This window comes from Oncorhynchus mykiss, chromosome 24 (assembly GCF_013265735.2).
Source record: "Oncorhynchus mykiss isolate Arlee chromosome 24, USDA_OmykA_1.1, whole genome shotgun sequence".
Lineage (NCBI taxonomy): Eukaryota > Metazoa > Chordata > Actinopteri > Salmoniformes > Salmonidae > Oncorhynchus > Oncorhynchus mykiss.
The window spans coordinates 2,992,501-3,014,594 of NC_048588.1; the positions used below are offsets into that span (position 1 = coordinate 2,992,501).

Genomic DNA, 22,094 nt, shown 5'->3' on the forward strand with positions numbered 1-22,094 from the left:
CATCTACTCAAGTAATTTTTTTTACGATTGCCTTACATATGTACAATTAGATAGCCTACCCACTGGACAAAAACAGGTTAAATCAGAGTTCTTTCCACGTAATTTCAACCCCAAAATTAAATGTGATGACATTGAATCAACCTGGGAAAAGTCAGGGATTTAAAAATAAAAATCGAAATCCAATGACATGGTGAAATGTTTTGTTGATTTCACGTTGAATTCACATCTGTGCCCAGTGGGTATGACCCACTGAAATATTGAATCATTGGTGACCTGAAACAAATTTCTGAGTTGAGTAAGTGGTTATTTATCTCTGCATTGATCATATTGGGGCGGCAGGGTAGCCTAGTGGTTAGAGCGTTGGACTAGTAACCGGAAGGTTGCAAGTTCAAACCCCTGAGCTGACAAGGTACAAACAAATCTGTCGTTCTGCCCCTGAACAGGCAGTTAACCCACTAGGCTGTCATTGAAAATAAGAATTTGTTCTTAACTGACTTGCCTAGTTAAATAAAGGTAAAATATATATTTGGCACAAATACTGTAAGCAAGGACTGACTAAAAATGTCTAAAGAATATGTCCTTGGCAGACTGACCAGAAATGTATATTCAAAATAATGACTGAGATTTACGGCCTTTTTCACTTTTTGGCAATAATGTAATTACTTTCTCGGTAATTAAAGTTGGACATTCAAACATTGCAGATTGTCAAATGAATTTTAGATAAAACAGAATATACCAGCTAACAATAGATTTAAAAAAAATATATAGAATATACATCTGTCTAGGCTACCTAAACCTGAGTCGTGAGTCGTCCCATCTTGGATAGAAAGTTGTTGTGTGTAAAACTAGTCTATTCATGCCAAATACACTGAACAAAAAATATAAACGCAGCATGTAACAATCTCAACGATTTTACTGAGTCGCAGTTCATATAAGGACATCAGTCAATTGAAATACGTTCATTAGGCCCTGATCTATTCACATGACTGGGAATACAGATATGCTTCTGTTGGTCACTGATACCTTTTTTTTTAAAAAGCTAGAAAACCAGTCAGTGGCTGGTGTGACCACTATTTGCCTCGTGCAGCGCGACACTTCTCCTTCACATAGAGTTGATCAGGCTGGAATGTTGTCCCGCTCCTCTTCAATGGCTGTGCGACATTGCTGGATATTGGCGGGAACTGGAACACGATGTTGCATACCAAACAGGGCTCAATAATTGACATGTCTGGTGAGTATGCGAGCCATGGAAGAACTGGGACATTTTCAGCTTCCAGGAATTGTGTACAGATCCTTGCGACATGGGGCCGTGCATTATCATGCTGAAACATGAGGTGATGACATGACAATGGGCCTCAGGATTCCGTCACGGTATCTCTGTGCATTCAAATTGCCATCGATTATATGAAATTGTGTTCGTAGTCCATAGCTTATGCCTGCCTGTACCATAACCCCACCGCCACCATGGGGCAGTCTGTTTACAACGTTGACATCAGCAAACCGCTCGCCCACACGATGCCGTATACGCTGTCTACCATCTGCCCAGTACAGTTGAAGCCGGGATTAATCCGTGAAGAGCACACTTCTCCAGCGTGCCATTGGCCATCGAAGTCGGTTATGACGCCGAACTGCAGTCAGGTCAAGACCTTGGTGAGGACAAAGAGCACGCAGATGAGCTTCCCTGAGACGGTTTCTGACAGTTTGTGCAGAAATTCTTTGGTTGCGCAAAACCCACAGTTTCATCAGCTGTCCGGGTGGCTGGTATCAGACGATCCCGCAGGTGAAGAAGTCTTGGCAAGGGAGAAATGCTCACTAACAGGGATGTAACCAAATTTGTGCACAACATTTTAGAGAAATAAAGTTTTTGAACATTTTTGAGGTCTTACATTTCAACTCATAAAATATGGGACCAGCACTTTACATGTTGCGTTTATATTTTTGTTCAGTGTACATTAGACTCTCAGTCTGATATGAACTTTTGAACACCTGAGTAAGTTCCACTCAATGCACTGGCGCTGTCCTAGCCTTTACCACGGCACTTGTTCACCGATATCCCCCTTGAATTTTTTATTTTTTCAAGATCTAGGGCCCTTTTTCAGTCACGTTCCTGGAGCCCAAGAAACAAACACTTAGCTTCCTTCCATGTACATTTGGAAATTAAAAAGGTTTATGAATTAATGACTTTTTGGAGGGTTACTGTCAAAATGATTTATTACACAGAAGAATATTATCAAGGCACAAGGCGAGACCCAGATGCAGACACAGGAGGCAGATGGTTGGAGTCTTACAATGTTTAATCATCCAAAGGGGTAGGCAAGAGAATGGTCATGGACAGGCAAGAAGGTCAAAACCAGATCAGAGTCAAGGAGGTACAGAGTGGCAGACAGGCTCATGGTCAAGGCAGGCAGAATGGTCAGGCAGGCGGGTACAAAGTCCAGAAACAGGCAAGGGTCAAAACCGGGAGGACTAGAAAAAGGAGAATGCAAAAAGCAGGAGAACGGGAAAAAACACTGGTTGACTTGGAAACATACAAGACGAACTGGCACAGAGAGACAGGAAACACAGGGATAAATACACTGGGGGAAATAAGCGACACCTGGAGGGGGTGGAGACAATCACAGGAACAGGTGATACCGATCAGGGCGTGACAAATATAGACATGGATGACAGGAGCATGGGCCCCCAGAGTTATTGAAGGTCCGTATTTATTTATTTATTCATACAACAGTGGATCAACTCGCCAAAAGGGTGTGAAAAATCTGCACTACATAAAATATTTGTTATCACATAACATCACGTTTTTGTCTATAACATGGGACTAAGGGAACATGGGACTACTAGGTCATAGGGCGAAGGGAACATGGGACTGAGAGATCATAGGGCTAAGGGAACATGTGACTGCGAGGTCATAGGGCTAAGGGAACATGGGACTGAGAGATTATAGGGCGAAGGGAACATGGGACTGAGAGATCATAGGGATAAGGGAACATGGGACTGAGAGATCATAGGGCTAAGGGAACATGTGACTGAGAGATCATAGGGCTAAGGGAACATGGGACTGCGAGGTCATAGGGCTAAGGGAACATGGGACTGAGAGATTATAGGGCTAAGGGAACATGGGACTGAGAGATCATAGGGCTAAGGGAACATGGGACTGAGAGATTATAGGGCGAAGGGAACATGGGACTGAGAGATCATAGGGATAAGGGAACATGGGACTGAGAGATCATAGGGCTAAGGGAACATGGGACTGAGAGATTATAGGGCGAAGGGAACATGGGACTGAGAGATCATAGGGATAAGGGAACATGGGACTGAGAGATCATAGGGCTAAGGGAACATGTGACTGAGAGATCATAGGGCTAAGGGAACATGGGACTGAGAGACCATAGGGCTAGGGGAACATGTGACTGAGAGATCATAGGGCTAAGGGAACATGTGACTGAGAGATCATAGGGCTAAGGGAACATGTGACTGAGAGATCATAGGGCTAAGGGAACATGGGACTGAGAGATTATATGAACATACACATGGTCCCATATAGGCTGAGTCATGTAGTGGCCTCTTTGCGTGTATGTGGTCTGGGCCTCAGAGTCTTGCTCTGCTCTGCTCTGCTCTACTCTACTCTTCCTCTGGTCTGGCTCTATCCTCACTGGCTTCTCTACCGCCATATGTTTGTCCAGCTGTGTTCAAGTAACTTAAACTTTCCAGTAGTTGCTCCAAATGTTTGATTGGAAAATCCTAGCCTCTTCAAGTCTTGTAGCTGTAACAAGGCCTTGTGACTGCTGGCATGGAATAATACAAAAGGCATCCCCGTATTCATGAGTATTGGGCTGCATGGTTGTATTGTAGTTCGGTGTGAGTGTAAGCTACTCCATTGTCATTGTCAAGCCAAACAAGGAGTGGCGAGGAGTGTCTGTTAGCACAAACAGACGGGTACTCAGGCTAAGTGTAACTGGCCGTGGATCAAACCACAGTCATTAGTGCGATACAGGCGCCGCGGTGGCCAACAAGGAAGACAGACAGACAGTGTCAACCTGCTGCTATGAAGGCAAAAGATAGCATCTGTCTGTCCTCAGTGACATTATCCACCTAGCCAGGCCAGCCTTCCCCCTCTCTCTCTCTCTCCCTCTCTCTCTCTCTCTCTCTCTCGCCCTCTCTCTCTCTCTGCTGCACACTGATGTCCAGTTATTTAGCTTGCTGAAGGCCACAACAACATCACAGTACCACACCAGGGACCCAGACAGAAACACAGCAACACTTTGACACACACACACACACACACACACACACACACACACACACACACACACACACACACACACACACACACACACTGCTTGTAACCACATGCAAATGGGGAAATGGGAAATGGGCATGGCACAGATGTACAGTAAAATCATATGAGTAGGGCTGTTGCTGTGACTCGATTACCGTCATGAGGGGGTAAGGGAGGGAGGGAGAGGTGCAGGGTTGTAGGGAGGTTAGGGGGGAGTTTCTTGTCTCTGGAAACCAGGCGCAGAGGGAGCCACTGCGTCTGATTTAGGCTAAGTCCATCTCTCTCTCTCTCAGTGAGGGATCTGACAGAATAATCTGGCTACTTATATTTCCCTTTTCACTCCCAGGATTGCTGTTGCACTGTGGGTAATCCATGCAAATATGTTTGATGTAGCAGCGGTTTCCAAGGACGATGGGCTGCGGGGATGTAATAAGGGAACCAATGTGCAATTGTTTTTTGTTTTTTTACGGGTGGGGTGGAAGAGAAGCGGTGTGCCGCCTTCCCTGGGGATGGCAATTAGAGAAGCATGGAGGAAAACACCTGTTTCTCTGCTTGTTTGGCAGTCTTCAGCACTGCATAGACGCTGAAGCCACGCTGTGGATGTCACTGAGGCGTACACGTACACAGTGGCTCACATCGAAACACTCAGACAAGAGCAACAAGATGGTCTAATGATATGTGATGATGTGTGTGTGCGTGTGTGTGTGTCTAATGACGATATGGGTCTGCATTAGTCTCACTACTGCAGTCACACAGCAACCCAGGAAGCTCATTGGTGTAACTGGAACAAGTGATGTAAGTGAGGCACCTCGGTCCTCTACTTTGTTTTGAAGGTCTTTGTTCTCAGAGAGATCAATGAGCATTCGGGACTTTAATGAATGAATCGACATGTTTTATGTTGAAATTCTTCCTGATTCCAGGGATGTTGGGGCTTACATCTGATCGGGGTTTCAATTACGCTTAGAAGTGGAGAAATAGCGACGTGACCGACTTCATAGATAGACATTGTAAAGCATTTTTAAAAGTGACCCTTTTTTAGATGAAACTATTCTAAATATAAACACGTGTCACCAAATTATTTATTAAAACACATAATTTGGAAAGGTCTACAGTAGCCTCAACAGCTAGCTTCCTCTGGGTACATTTTCCGACAATAACTGCCAAAGGGGGTGGAGTTAGCCTGCAGAGTTCTGTCATACTATCCAGGTCTGTGCCCAAACAATTCGAGCTTCTACTTCTAAAAATCCACCTTTCCAGAAAGAAGTCTCTCACCATTACCGCTTGTTATAGACCACCTTCAGCCCCCAGCTGTGCCCTGGACACCATATGTGAATTGATTGCCCCCCATCTATCTTCAGAGCTCGTACTGTTATGTGACCTAAACTGGGACATGCTTAACACCCCGGCCGTCCTACAATCTAAGCTAGATGCCCTCAATCTCACACAAATTGTCAATGAACCTACCAGGTACAACCCCAAATCCGTAAACATGGGCACCCTCATAGATATCATCCTGACCAACCTGCCCTCTAAAGACACCTCTGCTGTCTTCAATCAGGATCTCAGCAATCACTGCCTCATTGCCTGCGTCCGTAATGGGTCTGCGGTCAAACGACCACATCTCATCACTGTCAAACGCTCCCTAATACACTTCAGCGAGCACGCCTTTCTAATCGTCCTGGCCCGGGTATCCTGGAAGGAATTGACCTCATTCCATCAGTAGAGGATGCCTGGTTAATCTTTAAAAGTGCTTTCCTCACCATCTTAAATAAGCATGCCCCATTCAAAAAATGTTGAACTCAGAACAGATATAGCCCTTGGTTCACACCAGACCTGACTGCCCTTACCCAGCACAAAAACATCCTACATCCTTACAGCATTAGCATCGAATAACCCCCGCGAAATGCAACTTTTCAGGGAAGTTAGGAACCAATATACACAGGAAGTTAGGAAAGCAAAGGCAAACAGAAATTTGCATCCTGTAGCACAAACTCCAAAAAGTTCTGGGACACTGTGAAGTCCATGGAGAATAAGAGCACCTCCTCCCAGCTGCCCACTGCACTGAAGATAGGAAACACTGTCACCACTGATAAATCCACCATAATTGAGAATTTCAATAAGCATTTTTCTACGGCTGGCCATGCGTTCCACCTGGCTACCCCTACCCCGGCCAACAGCCCTGCACCCCCCACAGAAACTTGCCCAAGCCTCCCCATTTCTCCTTCACCCAAATCCAGATGATGCTGATGTTCTGAAAGAGTTGCAAAATCTGGACCCCTACAAATCCGCTGGGCTAGACAATCAATCTCTTTCTAAAATTATCTGCCATAATTGTTGCAACCCCTATTTCTAGCCTGTTCAACCTCTCTTTCGTATCGTCTGAGATCCCTAAAGATTGGAAAGCTGCCGCGGTCTTCCCCCCCCTCTTCAAAGGGGGAGACACTCTAGACCCAAACTGTTACAGACCTACAGTGGGGAGAACAAGTATTTGATACACTGCTATTTTTGCAGGTTTTCCTACTTACTTGTAGAGGTCTGTAATTTTTATCATGGGTACACTTCAACTGTGAGAGACGGAATCTAAAACAAAAATCCAGAAAATCACATTGTATGATTTTTAAGTAATTAATTAGCATTTTATTGCATGACATAAGTATTTGATACATCAGAAAAGCAGAACTTAATATTTGGTACATAAACCTTTGTTTGCAATTACAGAGATCATACGTTTCTTGTAGTTCTTGACCAGGTTTGCACACACTGCAGCAGGGATTTTGGCCCACTCCTCCATACAGACCTTCTCCAGATTCTTCAGGTTTCGGTGCTCTTGCTGGGCAATAAGGACTTTCAGCTCCCTCCAAAAGCATCCCCAAAGAATGATGTTACCACCTCCATGCTTCACAGTTGGGATGGTGTTCTTGGGGTTGTACTCATCCTTCTTCTTCCTCCAAACACGGCAAGTGGAGTTTAGTACAAAAAGCTCTCTCATCAGACCACACGACCTTCTCCCATTCCTCCTCTGGATCATCCAGATGGTCATTGGCAAACATCAGATGGGCCTGGACATGCGCTGGCTTGAGCAGGGGGACCTTGCGTGCGCTGCAGGATTTTAATCCATGACGGCGTAGTGTGTTACTAATGGTTTTCTTTGAGACTGTGGTCCCAGCTCTCTTCAGGTCATTGACCAGTTCCTGCCGTGTAGTTCTGGGCTGATCCCTCACCTTCCTCATGATCATTGATAGTCCCACGAGGTGAGATCTTGCATGGAGCCCCAGACCAAGGGTGATTGACCGTCATCTTGAACTTCTTAAATGTTCTAATAATTGAGCCAACAGTTGTTGCCTTCTCACCAAGCTGCTTGCCTATTGTCCTGGAGCCCATCCCAGCCTTGTGCAGGTCTACAATTTATCCCTGATGTCCTTACACCGCTCTCTGGTCTTGGCCATTGTGGAGAGGTTGGAGTCTGTTTGATTGAGTGTGTGGACAGGTGTCTTTTATATAGGTAACGAGTTCAAACATGTGCAGGCCATGTGCATGGCCAAGATGTTCAAATGTTCATAAATGACCAGCATGGTCGAATAATAATAAGGCAGAACAGTTTAAACTGGAGCAGCAGCACGGTCAGGTGGACTGGGGACAGCAAGGAGTCATCATGTCAGGTATTCCTGGGGCATGGTCCTAGGGCTCAGGTCCTCCGAGAGAGAGAAAGAAAGAGAGAATTAGAGAGAGCATATGTGGGATGGCCAGTCCTCTTCTGGCTGTGCCGGGTGGAGATTATAACAGAACATGGCCAAGATGTTCAAATGTTCATAAATTACCAGCATGGTCGAATAATAATAAGGCAGAACAGTTGAAACTGGAGCAGCAGCACGGCCAGGTGGACTGGGGACAGCAAGGAGTCATCATGTCAGGTAGTCCTGGGGCATGGTCCTAGGGCTCAGGTCCTCCGAGAGAGAGAAAGAAGGAGAGAAGGAGAGAATTAGAGAACGCACACTTAGATTCACACAGGACACCGAATAGGACAGGAGAAGTACTCCAGATATAACAAACTGACCCCAGCCCCCGACACATAAACTACTGCAGCATAAATACTGGAGGCTGAGACAGGAGGGGTCAGGAGACACTGTGGCCCCATCCGAGGACACCCCCGGACAGGGCCAAACAGGAAGGATATAACCCCACCCACTTTGCCAAAGCACAGCCCCCACACCACTAGAGGGATATCTTCAACCACCAACTTACCATCCTGAGACAAGGCTGAGTATAGCCCACAAAGACCTCCGCCACGGCACAACCCAAGGGGGGGGGTCAACCCAGACAGGATGACCACATCAGTGAATCAATAGCCCATCCAACTACCTCATCCCCATTTTTTTGTTTTTTTGCTCCTTTGCACTCCGGTATCTCGACTTGCACATTCATCTTCTGCACACCTGTCACTCCAGTGTTAATTTCTAAATTGTAATTACTTCGCCACTACGGCCTATTTATTGCCTTACCTCCCTAATCTTACCTCATTTGCACACACTGTATATAGATTTTTTTCTATTGTGTTATTGACTGTACGTTTGTTTATTCCATGTTCCATGTATTCATTTGTTTGGCCATGTTCTGCTATAATCTCCACCCGGCACAGCCAGAAGAGGACTGACCACCCCTCATAGCCTGGTTCCTCTCTAGGTTTCTTTCTAGCTTTTGGCCTTTCTAGGGAGTTTTTCCTAGCCACCGTGCTTCTACACCTGCATTGCTTGCTGTTTGGGGTTTTAGGCTGGGTTTCTGTACAGCACTTTGAGACATCAGTTGATGTAAGAAGGGCTTTATAAATACATTTGTTTTGAAATTTGATTTGTAACTCTGTGTTGTTGTTTGTGTCGCACTGCTTTGCTATATCTTGGCCAGGTCGCTGTTGCAGTAAATGAGAACTTGTTTTCAACTGGCCTACCTGGTTAAATAAACAGTTAAAAAATAAATAAATAAATTGAAAACATTGACTTCAATACAAAACCCAGGAGGCTCATGGTTCTCACCCCCTTCCATAGACTTACACGGTAATTTTGACAACTTCCAGAGGACATCCTCCAACCTCTTGCAGCATAAACTAACATGTTGTCCACCCAATCAAAATATCAGATAATTAATCTAGTGCTGAAAGCATAAGCTACAGCTAGCTTTTGAACAATTTTTTTTTTCCAAAATGAAGGAGAAGCAAGAGAGAAATAGAGATATTTTGTCATTTTTTTTCACTTTCAGTTTCACTGAAAAGTGCAAATGTAGCTAGCTAGTTCAGCCTACTGAAACACCCTGCTCAAACAGAGGGATGCTATGTTAGCTAGCTGGCTATGACTATCCAACACAACACTGGAACTCTTCCAAATCAAGGTAAGCATTTGGTTTTGCTAATTTATTGCCACCGGGGCCCGCCGGTGTAACTGCTTACTGACTGTACGCGGTAACGTTACTGCGTGATTGTAGCGGTTTACTAACGCGTTAGTTCTATTAGCTATGCTGACTATGACGTTGCTTTAGCTAATATGGTGACAACGATGTAGGCTGTGTGTAGCGGTTTGGCTTGGAAATGTTTTTTTTTCGCCTAGTCACATACAGCTGATGTGTTGTGCATTGAAGTCCACAAGCTACAAAGGGACAAGGTGAGAGGATGAGAGCGCATAGATGTGAGAAGGAATACAACGTGGCTGCTATGAATCAGGGGTGTATTCATTATGCTGATTCTGTTGAAAAACATTTCTTAAACAGAAGCAAACCGAACAAAACGGGGATAAACATACCTGAATTTGTCCAATAGAAACTCTTGTTTGCAACTGCTGGACTAATGATTACACCCTAGATCAGCTAGATACAGGCAAGAGTGTGCGCGATGACTGTCTGTCACCTCAAACTTGTATCTTGACCTGTGTGCACCTACGTTGTAAACTTTCATTCATAGGCTAGGTTGTAGCAACCTCGTGATGGGTATAGGTCACATTTGAGTATCATGTAGTAGCCTAAACCTAGCGATGTTACATTGAACTGGGTGAATGGGATATGAATAGCAGTCATCCAATATGCTGTAATAGAAATAAGGCCATGCTCATGAGGAAAAAAAATGGCGTCCCTCGTCTTAAACGGCACTGACCGCCACTGTACTGTACATATTAATGTCGGTCCGGCCAACTATTTCCCACCTCAGCGAAGCAATGTCTCATACAAACCCTGCATCTGATGTCAACTTGGTTTTCAGATCGGGGAAAGAAACAGACCGAATGGAGAATGGAAAAAGACACAAAGACACGGGGTGAGAAGAGGACAGATAGAGAGAGTAGGGCACGTGCAAAAGGGAGAGGAGGAGAAGGGGCGAGAAGAAAGGGAGAGAAAAAAAGAGGGTGGAGAGGAGGATAATGCTGTGTCATGTCGGTGGAGCCAGTCCGCTACCAAAGGCAGCCAGCAGCAGCAGCTCCGACCCTGCCCTGTCCTTCTGAATGACAGAGACACACATTCACAGCAGGCTGGTGCTTAGGGAGCTATTCTTAGCGGGCCTGCAGAGAATCTGCATATGCAGAGAGTAGCCGTGTTGATTTGTGATAGCATTTTAGGCATTATATTCACTTGTCGGCAAGTGTGTGTCTGTGTGTGGGTGTGTTTGTGTGCGTGTGTGTGTGTGTGTTGATTGGGCTGGTAGGACTTTGAGGGGTGGAGGGGAGTACCCCCAGATACCAGATATCCAAACTATTGATCACTGCGCCTCAGCTAGGTACAAGATCCTCATGTCTCCCAACATGATACATGTTCTGACATGCACAAACCAGATACCCAGTACATCAGCATGTTCATGTGGAATTAAAGTTGGGTTGTGTCATGGTTTCAGGGGCAGTCACGTAGCGCTGGGCGGCAGGTAACCTAGCAGTTAGAGCGGTGGGCCATTAACCGAAAGGTTTGCTCGTTTGAATCCCTGAGCCGACAAGGTGAAACATCTTTCGATGTGCCCTTGAGCAAGGCACTGAGCCCTAATAGCTCTGGGATTGCAATTGGTAATGGCTGACCCTCCACCGGGCACAGACGTCAGTTCAATGTCTATTCTCACTCTCGGAGGGTGTCTCAGGGAGAGTGGGGTATGCAAAAAACACATTTCAAAATATAAGCACCTGACAAATGTTTATGGAGGGAGGGAGGGAGGGAGAGCGGGCGGGCGGGCAGGCGTCTGGTCGATGAGTGTCAGTGGTCAACGTCAACGACGACACGGTAGTGTGGAGGTGGCAGAATGACAAATAGATGGGGCCAGAGGTCTATGGAGGTAAGGTAGTGTAAAAAAAAAAATGGACGTGTGAGCGATGAGCTAATTATAGAGGGATGGACAGCAAACTAATCACCACCATCAATGGCCTTAAATTAGCCAGCTCATGACACCGCTGGTCCTGACAGAGAGACAGACAGAGGGGGGAGAGAGGCAGACAGAGAGTGGGAGGGGAGGGAGGAAAAGAGAGAGAGGCCTCTTCATTAGACAGTGGGAACACATGAAGAGTGATCGCTGGCAATCGATCAATGCTGAGTTTTCGCTCACTTTGTACTTTGTCATGTGTTTGGCATGTCTGTCGACCATTTCTTTCTCAACTCCTCCTCACTCCATCATTTATGCTACAGTATGTCTCCCTGTCACTATTTACCCTCAACGTATTTATTTATCTCATTGCTTGTTGCACCAGAGCTTATTTTTCTCTCTCTCTCTCCTCATACACTCTAAATACTTCTCTCTCTCTCTCCTCATACACTCTAAATACTTCTCTCTCTCTCCTCATACACTCTAAATACTTCTCTCTCTCTCTCCTCATACACTCTAAATACTTCTCTCTCTCTCCTCATACACTCTAAATACTTCTCTCTCTCTCCTCATACACTCTAAATACTTCTCTCTCTCTCCTCATACACTCTAAATACTTCTCTCTCATACACTCTAAATACTTGTCTCTCTCTCCTCATACACTCTAAATACTTCTCTCTCTCTCTCCTCATACACTCTAAATACTTATCTCTCTCTCTCCTCATAAACTCAAAATACTTATCTCTCTCCTCATACACTCTAAATACTTCTCTCTCTTTCTCTCTCTCCTCATACACTCTAAATACGTATCTCTCTCTTCTCATACACTCTAAATACTTCTCTCTCTCTCCTCATACACTCTAAATACTTCTCTCTCTCTCTCCTCATACACTCTAAATACTTCTCTCTCTCCTCATACACTCTAAATACTTCTCTCTCTCCTCATACATTCTAAATACTTCTCTCTCTCTCTTTTCATACACTCTAAATACCTCTCTCTCTCTCCTCATACACTCTAAATACTTATCTCTCTCTCTCTCTCTCCTCATACACTCAAAATACTTCTCTCTCTCTCTCCTCATACACTCTAAATACGTATCTCTCTCTTCTCATACACTCTAAATACTTCTCTCTCTCTCCTATCATACACTCTAAATACTTCTCTCTCTCTCTCTCCTCATACACTCTAAATACGTATCTCTCTCTTCTCATACATTCTAAATACTTCTCTCTCTCTCTTCTCATACACTCTAAATACTTCTCTCTCTCTCTCCTCATACACTCGAAATACTTCTCTCTCTCTCTCCTCATACACTCTAAATACTTCTCTCTCTCTCTACTCATACACTCTAAATACTTATCTCTCTCCTCATACACTCTAAATACTTCTCTCTCTCCTCATACACTCTAAATACTTCTCTCTCTCTCATACACTCTAAATACTTCTCTCTCTCCTCATACACTCTAAATACTTATCTCTCTCTCTTCTCATACACTCTAAATACTTCTCTCTCTTCTCATACACTCTAAATACTTCTCTCTCTCTTTCTCTTTCTCTCGTGGTCTGGTCTTTCTATTTCTATCAGGCTCCTTTGTCCTCTCTCTTTAATCTCTTCTCTCTCTTTCTGACATCTATTCCCTTGCTTCTTTGACTCCCCCGCTCTGAGATAAAAGGCAGTCTTCTGTTTTTCAGACAAAATGCTCCAGGCACAGCAGGGGGTGGATCCTGAGCATGTGTTGAACCACTCACTACACCTCCCTCTCTCTCTCTCTCGCTCTGTCTCTCTCTCTCTCGCTCTATCTCTGTCTCTCTCTCTCTCTCTCTCTCTCTCTCTCTCAAACTCACATACACACACTCACTTTCACTCAGCAGCTGTCATTGCACCTGTTTGGTTTCTCCCAAAAGAGATTTAAGAACCCGGTAAATTCCAGCATTTCAGCATCCCGGTGCGGTGCGGTGGTCAGTGATATCGAAGAGAGGATCCTTAGAGAGGGGGTGTTCTCAGATCACCGACGCTAACACCAGCTCAATGTGCACCAGGCCATCGCCACACCACTTAAAGACTCAGCTCTTTCCTTCCTGGCTTCTCTCTCTCCCCCCTTTACACGTGTCTGGTTTCTCTCTCTCCCTCCTTTTCATGTGTCTGGCTTCTCTCTCTCCCCCCTTTTCATGTGTCTGGCTTCTCTCTCTCCCCCCTTTTCATGTGTCTGGCTTCTCTCTCTCCCCCCTTTTCATGTGTCTGGCTTCTCTCTCTCCCCCCTTTTCATGTGTCTGGCTTCTCTCTCTCTCCCCCCTTTTCATGTGTCTGGCTTCTCTCTCTCCCCCCTTTTCATGTGTCTGGCTTCTCTCTCTCCCCCCTTTACATGTGTCTGGCTTCTCTCCCCCCCCTTTTCATGTGTCTGGCTTCTCTCTCTCCCCCTTTTCATGTGTTTGGCTTCTCTCTCTCCCCCCTTTTCATGTGTCTTGCTTCTCTCTCTCCCCCCTTTACATGTGTCTGGCTTCTCTCTCTCCCCCCTTTTCATGTGTCTGGCTTCTCTCTCTCCCCCCTTTTCATGTGTCTGGCTTCTCTCTCTCCCCCCTTTACACGTGTCTGGTTTCTCTCTCTCCCCCCTTTTCATGTGTCTGGCTTCTCTCTCTCCCCCCTTTTCATGTGTCTGGCTTCTCTCTCCCCCCTTTTCATGTGTCTGGCTTCTCTCTCTCCCCCCTTTACATGTGTCTGGCTTCTCTCTCTCCCCCCTTTTCATGTGTCTGGCTTCTCTCTCTCCCCCTTTTTTATGTGTCTGGCTTCTCTCTCTCCCCCCTTTTCATGTGTCTGGCTTCTCTCTCTCCCCCCTTTACATGTGTCTGGCTTCTCTCTCTCCCCCCTTTTCATGTGTCTGGCTTCTCTCTCTCCCCCTTTACATGTGTCTGGCTTCTCTCTCTCCCCCCTTTACATGTGTCTGGCTTCTCTCTCTCCCCCCTTTTCATGTGTCTGGCTTCTCTCTCTCCCCCCTTTACATGTGTCTGGCTTCTCTCTCTCCCCCCTTTACATGTGTCTGGCTTGTCTCTCTCCCCCCTTTACATGTGTCTGGCCAGTCAGAGAAGGCCAGTCATGGTGTAATGTGAAGGAGCCTTTAAGCCGTCCTGGGCCGGCTCTGATGATGCTACCATTATCACACCGTGTCTGGATACCGCCCTCAACGCGTTTACCCTGACAACCCATCCATCTGTCTAATGGCTCAGTGGGGGTGCAGTGTGTGTGTGTGTGTCTGTGTGTGTCTGTGTGTGTGTCTATTTCTACCTCTGTTTGTTCAGGCCCATTTCTTTACACTCTAATGTTTAAATCTATTCATGTGGATACATATTTGTGTGTGCGCGCACACGTTTGTGGTGTGTGTGTGTGTCTCTTGTTTGTGAGAGATTTGTGAGAGAATAGAACACTCTTGACAGTGTTAGCCGTTACCAAAGGCCATTATGTGCTGTAACTGAATCCGCTGAAAGCTCTCCCGTACTCTACCGGCTCCCGTACCCCTGGAGGATGATGGGAGAAGGAATATGGTTCATATCTAGAGTACATAGAGGGAATCTGATGTGGCTACCTGGCAGGCAGACTGTTTAGAATAAGGAAATGATTTGACCTTTGGCCCCCCCCTCGGTTGTGATCTTGAAGCTGTGGACTCATATCCACTTATCAAACACGAGCGCTCTCCATCCCCCAGCTTTCTGTGTTAGCTCCCTAGTGGCTCGAGTAACTTGAACTTGCTTGAACTGTGTGTGTGTGTGTGTGTGTGTGTGCGTGTGCTTATGTGTGCGCGCGCGTGTGTGCCAACCCCTCTGTTCCCCCATCTCGTCTCTCCCAACCACCCCCGTCTCGATGCATACGTAGGAACACGGTCTAGTGTCACGGAAGGTGTCGAACATTCATGTCTGGAGGTGTTGAGGGTTTAAATACGGAGTAGACAAACAGCAGTGGGAGGGAGGGAGGGAGGGAGGGAGGGAACATTTAAGGAGACAACGGGAGGAAAGGGGTGGAGAGGTTTTAGGGTAGTAGCCTTCGTTTTAGTATGGTGAAACTTGCGTTCAATTGCTGTTGCACAGAACATGCTTTCCTTCCCCCTGTTACGAGCAGATCGCTGGCTATTTAAGATGAAAACCTCAACCCTGATACGATCAACCCGGTTACCTTAATAGCACTTACCATATTCGTAAGGGGGGGGGGGGGGGGGGGGGGGGGGGGGGGGGGGGGGGGGGGGGGGATTGTATGAAGTTGAAATGTTCAAAGTTGGTGAATAGTTTGTTTTTCCCAAGTTCCACTCCCCCAAAATGTACTACTTTTGGTGGAACGACCCAGGAATGAAATGAACCGTGTAGCAGGTCTCTACAGTCTGTAGACAGTCTCAGAACACAAACAGGGATAGATCCATTGGGTGAGATGTTGCGGTACTTGGACTGGTGCGTTTGTGTTGCAGCCAGACGCCCAAAGCTAGATGTAATAGATGTAATCGACATGGCTCCATTACCTTATCCTATCTTGTTGTCCATTGGCTTTATTGGCAGAACACAAACACGCTCGCACGCACAGACACACACGCACACTATCCCAGAGACCTCTGGGAGTTACCGGAAGTTGACAAGCGCTGGAACACATCCCCGTCTCCTTGCGTAACCCTCCCTCTCTCATCTCCCCCTGTCCCCAACCCCTCCCTCCTCCCACTGCAGCCCTGTCCCCGTCGCTCTCCCTCCTGACTCACCCTGGCTCCCAGCTAATAGACCCTGGCTTGTGCTGTTCTCAGAACTGCCCCTGTGTCAAGGGCAGGGAGGGAGGGTGGGAGGGAGGGGTTAGAGGAGACTGGAACAAAGGGAGAGGTGGAGGAGCGAGTGAAACGTATGAAGAGGAGATTAATTATCATGAGTGTAGGAGATGAGGGAGGGAGGGAGGGAGGGAGGGAGGGAGGGAGGGAGGGAGGGAGGGAGGGAGGGAGGGAGGGAGGGAGGGAGGGAGGGAGGGAGGGAGGGAGGGAGGGGGAGGGAGGGAGGGAGGGGGAGAGAGAGAGAGAGATACAGAGAGAGAGAGAGAGAGAGAGAGAGAGAGGGAGGGAAGGAAGAAGAGAATGATGTAACATGTAAATAGAAAGGTACAGATGGAAAGTGGATATAATAAAAAAATACAGAGATGTTCTTGTACTGATACAGGCATGACGGGGAGGTATAAGTATGAGAGGAGGAGAGGAGGAGGACTGATTGATCAGAAAGCCTTGAGATGACCCATCGTCAAAAACGTAAAAGCTCCACTGGACTAAAAGCTGCAATAAAGTGTGTGCCTGTGTGTGTGCGTGCGTGTGTGTGTGCGTGCGTGTGTGTGAAAAGTGCTGCTGTAAGGCACACCCATACGGTTAATGACCTCAATGAAACACAGTGTCTCCAAAGTGCGATTCTCTAAACTCTACCGTTCCCTGTCTCAGAAGTGTCATCACTATCTCCTGCCATGCATCACTGTGTTCCTCCTCTCCTCTCTCTCCTCTCGCCCTCTCTCTCTCTCTCTCTCTCTCTCTCCTCTCTCTCTCTCTCTCTCTCTCCCTCTCCCTCTCTCTCTCTCTCTCTCTCCTCTCGCCCTCTCTCTCTCTCTCTCTCTCTCTCTCCCTCTCCCTCTCTCTCTCTCTCTCTCTCTCTCTCCTCTCGCCCTCTCTCTCTCTCTCTCTCTCTCTCTCTCTCTCTCTCTCTCTCTCTCTCTCTCTCTCTCTCTCTTCTCTCTCTCTCTCTCTCTCTCCCTCTCTCTCTCTCTCCCTCTCTCCCCCTCTCTCTCTCTCCCTCTCTCTCCCTCTCTCTCTCTCTCTCCCTCTCTCTCTCCCCCCCTCTCTCTCTATTCAATTCAATTTGAGGGCTTTATTGGCATGGGGAAACATATGTACAGTACAGTCATAGTATGTCTATATACGGTGTTGTAACGATGTGCAAATAGTTAAAGTACAAACGGGAAAATAAATCAACATAAATGGTGTTTGTTCTTCACTGGTTGCCCTTTTCTTGTTGCAACGGGTCACAAATCTTGTTGCTGTGATGGCACACTGTGGAATTTCACCCAATAGATATGGGAGTTTATCAAAATTGGGTTTGTTTTCGAATTCTTTGTGGGTCTGTGTAATCTGAGGGAAATACAGTGCCTTGCGAAAGTATTCGGCCCCCTTGAACTTTGCGACCTTTTGCCACATTTCAGGCTTCAAACATAAAGATATAAAACTGTATTTTTTTTGTGAAGAATCAACAACAAGTGGGACACAATCATGAAGTGGAACGACATTTATTGGATATTTCAAACTTTTTTAACAAATCAAAAACTGAAAAATTGGGCGCGCAAAATTATTCAGCCCCTTTACTTTCAGTGCAGCAAACTCTCTCCAGAAGTTCAGTGAGGATCTCTGAATGAGCCAATGTTGACCTAAATGACTAATGATGATAAATACAATCCACCTGTGTGTAATCAAGTCTCCGTATAAATGCACCTGCACTGTGATAGTCTCAGAGGTCCGTTAAAAGCACAGAGAGCATCATGAAGAACAAGGAACACACCAGGCAGGTCTGAGATACTGTTGTGAAGAAGTTTAAAGCCAGATTTGGATACAAAAAGATTTCCCAATCTTTAAACATCCCAAGGAGCACTGTGCAAGCGATAATATTGAAATGGAAGGAGTATCAGACCACTGCAAATCTACCAAGACCTGGCCGTCCCTCTAAACTTTCAGCTCATACAAGGAGAAGACTGATCAGAGATGCAGCCAAGAGGCCCATGATCACTCTGGATGAACTGCAGAGATCTACAGCTGAGGTGGGAGACTCTGTCCATAGGACAACAATCAGTCGTATATTGCACAAATCTGGCCTTTATGGAAGAGTGGCAAGAAGAAAGCCATTTCTTAAAGATATCCATAAAAAGTGTTGTTTAAAGTTTGCCACAAGCCACCTGGGAGACACACCAAACATGTGGAAGAAGGTGCTCTGGTCAGATGAAACCAAAATTGAACTTTTTGGCAACAATGCAAAACGTTATGTTTGGCGTAAAAGCAACACAGCTGAACACACCATCCCCACTGTCAAACATGGTGGTGGCAGCATCATGGTTTGGGCCTGCTTTTCTTCAGCAGGGACAGGGAAGATGGTTCAAATTGATGGGAAGATGGATGGAGCCAAATACAGGACCATTCTGGAAGAAAACCTGATGGAGTCTGCAAAAGACCTGAGACTGGGACGGAGATTTGTCTTCCAACAAGACAATGATCCAAAACATAAAGCAAAATCTACAATGGAATGGTTCAAAAATAAACATATCCAGGTGTTAGAATGGCCAAGTCAAAGTCCAGACCTGAATCCAATCGAGAATCTGTGGAAAGAACTGAAAACTGCTGTTCACAAATGCTCTCCATCCAACCTCACTGAGCTCGAGCTGTTTTGCAAGGAGGAATGGGAAAAAATGTCAGTCTCTCGATGTGCAAAACTGATAGAGACATACCCCAAGCGACTTACAGCTGTAATCGCAGCAAAAGGTGGCGCTACAAAGTATTAACTTAAGGGAGCTGAATAATTTTGCACGCCCAATTTTTCAGTTTTTGATTTGTTAAAAAAGTTTGAAATATCCAATAAATGTCGTTCCACTTCATGATTGTGTCCCACTTGTTGTTGATTCGTCACAAAAAAATACAGTTTTATATCTTTATGTTTGAAGCCTGAAATGTGGCAAAAGGTCGCAAAGTTCAAGGGGGCCGAATACTTTCGCAAGGCACTGTATGTGTCTCTAATATGGTCACACATTTGGCAGGAGGTTAGGAAGTGCAACTCAGTTTCCACCTCATTTTGTGGGCAGTGAGCACATAGCCTGTCTTCTCTTGAGAGCCAGGTCTGCCTACGGCAGCCTTTCTCAATAGCAAGGCTATGCTCACTGAGTCTGTACATAGTCAAAGCTTTCCTTAAGTTTGGGTCAGTCACAGTGGTCAGGTATTCTGCACTGTGTACTCTCTGTTTAGGGCCAAATAGTGTTCTAGTTTGCTCTGTTTTTTTTTGTTAATTCTTTCTAATGTGTCAACTAATTATCTTTTTGTTTTCTCATGATTTTGTTGGGTCTAATTGTGTTGCTGTCCTCTCTCTCTCTCTCTCTCTCTCTCTCTCTCGCTCTCTTATCTCATGCCCCTCTCTCCACTTCATGTCTGCCACGTCAGGAAAATAAAGCTTTACAGTAATAATCCTTCACTCTAAAGGTGTGGTAAGTTAGCTAGATTCCTCCCTCGTTTTCCGGGGCGAGTTCAACAGCAGTTCTCTTTTTTATTTTTATTTACTGAACAGCATAAGCTCAATTCTCTATTTGAATGTGTAGTACATTGACCGGATATTTTGTTGCAGCGTCCTAGCTTCTAGTTATTTATATCTCCCTCTCATCCTGACGAAGTAATGCAGTAGCTGAATTCTGCTCTGCTTAATAAAAGGTGCGGCACGTCAGCTCTCTCTCTTTCGCTCTCTCGCTCACTCCCTCTCTCCAAGCTGTCCAAACCCGTCCCCCCCCCCCCCCCCCCCCCCCCCCTTCACCACCTCCTCTCTCTCCATTCAGCTCGATACAGACAAGCTGTACTGGCACGAAAAGAGCCAACCAAACAACAGTTTCAAAGCAATACTCAATAGTACAGAAATGACTGACGTGACTTTCTCTCTCCCCCCCCCTTCCCATCCCTGTCTCTGTGCAGCGTGCCTGTTGCAGTCCGAGCTGGTGAACTATGAGCGTGTGAAGGAGTACTGCCTGAAGGTGCTGGGTCACCAGAGGGACCACTTCAAGGCCATGTACCGTGCTGGCATCGCCTGCTACCACCTGGGAGACTACGACTGTGCCCTGCGCTACCTGCGTGACGCCAAGCACCGCGAGCCCTCAGGTAGGCTGAGACAGTACTGCCGGTCGGTGTTTTTCAAAGTGTGTCAATAACGACAGAATCTGGTGTACTCATGTCATCTTATCAGGACATGTCGCCTAATGCCAGCTGCAACACTAACAATAATCTCCCCCTATCTTTATTTCTCGCTCTCTCTCTCTCTCGCTCTCCTTCTCCCTTTCTCGCTCCCCTTCTCCCTTTCTCGCTCCCCTTCTCCCTTTCTCGCTCCCCTTCTCCCTTTCTCGCTCCCCTTCTCCCTTTCTCGCTCCCCTCTCTCTCTCTCTCTCACTCCCTTTCTCCCTTTCTTGCTCCCTTCTCTCTCTCGCTCCCTTTCTCCATTTCTCGCTCCCCTCTCTCTCTCGCTCCCCTTCTCCCTTTCTCGCTCCCTTCTCTCTCTCGCTCCCCTTCTCCCTTTCTCGCTCCCCTCTCTCTCTCTGCTCTTCCTCTCTGTGACACAGACACAAACGTGCTGCGGTACATCCAGTTGACGGAGATGAAGATGAGTCGGGAGGGCCAGCGGGAGCGAGAGAGCGGCAAAGAGGCCCTGGGTTAACCTTTGACCTTTTGGCCCCTGTCACTATGGCCTACTCTATGAGCCATCCTACTTCTCCTCTCTGACCTCCTCTCCTCTATCGAGCCCAGTCTCATTGATGACTAGCCCCAGTGATGCGCTGCAACCATGTAAAAGAACAGGGCAGAAAAAGCCCTGTCTCTCCCCCTCTCTTCTCCTCCTTGTCTTCCCTTCTTCCCCCAGGTGCTGTTGTTCTGTACCCGACTGCCAAGCCAACGAAGAAAAAACTAAGCAAAGGGAAATTCTGTACTAATTCTCATACAAAACAGTCATGGTTGTCTGAATGGAGAAAAAAAAAAGTGTTAAAAAAATATATATGAACAAAGAACGTTCCGTAATTTAGTAGAAGTGTAATTTAAAAAATAAAAAAAAATCAAGTATAATTTCGAATTTTCTTTTTTTAGTTGTGAGGACTGAGGAGAGGTCCAGGGTTGTGAAAGGTACCAGGGGAGGGCAATGGAAGGAGTTTGGGAAGAGAGGTACACCCTGACCCCGCCCTATTACAATGGGGGTCTGAAAGCCACTGACCCAGACTGTCCCTGAGAGAGACTGCCCCCCCCCCCCCCCCCCCCCCCCCCCAGCCTCAGCCCGGCTAGAGTACAGATCAGGCTAGCTAGCACGCTACGTCTCTGTCTTTTTCATTATGGAATTGTCTTCAGACAAGCCTGCCTTTGCGCTCATATTCAATCTTTTTTTCAGCTTTTAGTGTCTCGTCTTGAGTTTCTGGACTGTTTTGAATTCAAGGGCTAATTCAAGTGTTTGTAATTTGTCCTTTGATCTTTTTTTTTTTTTTGCTGTTGATATTACATTGTACTTACTACTACTTACTGTACTTACTACTACTTACTATCAGTTGTTCTAAAGCGAAATGTGTGACCTTTCTCTTTCTAAACAAAACAAACTAACTCCCCCAACAGGCTCGCTGTTCTGTTGTTAACTGGTGTGTTTTTGTGAACTGGTGTCTTGAATCTGTTGTCAAATCCCCCATGGAATGTGTGTTGTCAGACTGTTACCCCCCCCCCCCCCCTGCTTTCTAGCTAATGATG

General features: G+C 46.2%; 1 protein-coding gene across 2 annotated transcripts in view; it reads left to right on the forward strand.

The window, feature by feature from the left end:
- ttc9b (tetratricopeptide repeat domain 9B) overlaps positions 1-21,428 on the forward strand; it is a 32,117-nt gene extending 10,689 nt beyond the window's left edge. For both annotated transcript variants that reach the window (XM_036961752.1, XM_036961751.1), the window contains 2 exons: positions 20,298-20,480; positions 20,936-21,428. In XM_036961752.1, coding sequence (XP_036817647.1) covers positions 20,298-20,480; positions 20,936-21,030 — 278 coding nt within the window. In that variant the 3' untranslated portion in view covers positions 21,031-21,428. The remainder of the gene's footprint in view (positions 1-20,297; positions 20,481-20,935) is intronic.
- Positions 21,429-22,094: the final 666 nt, after the last annotated feature.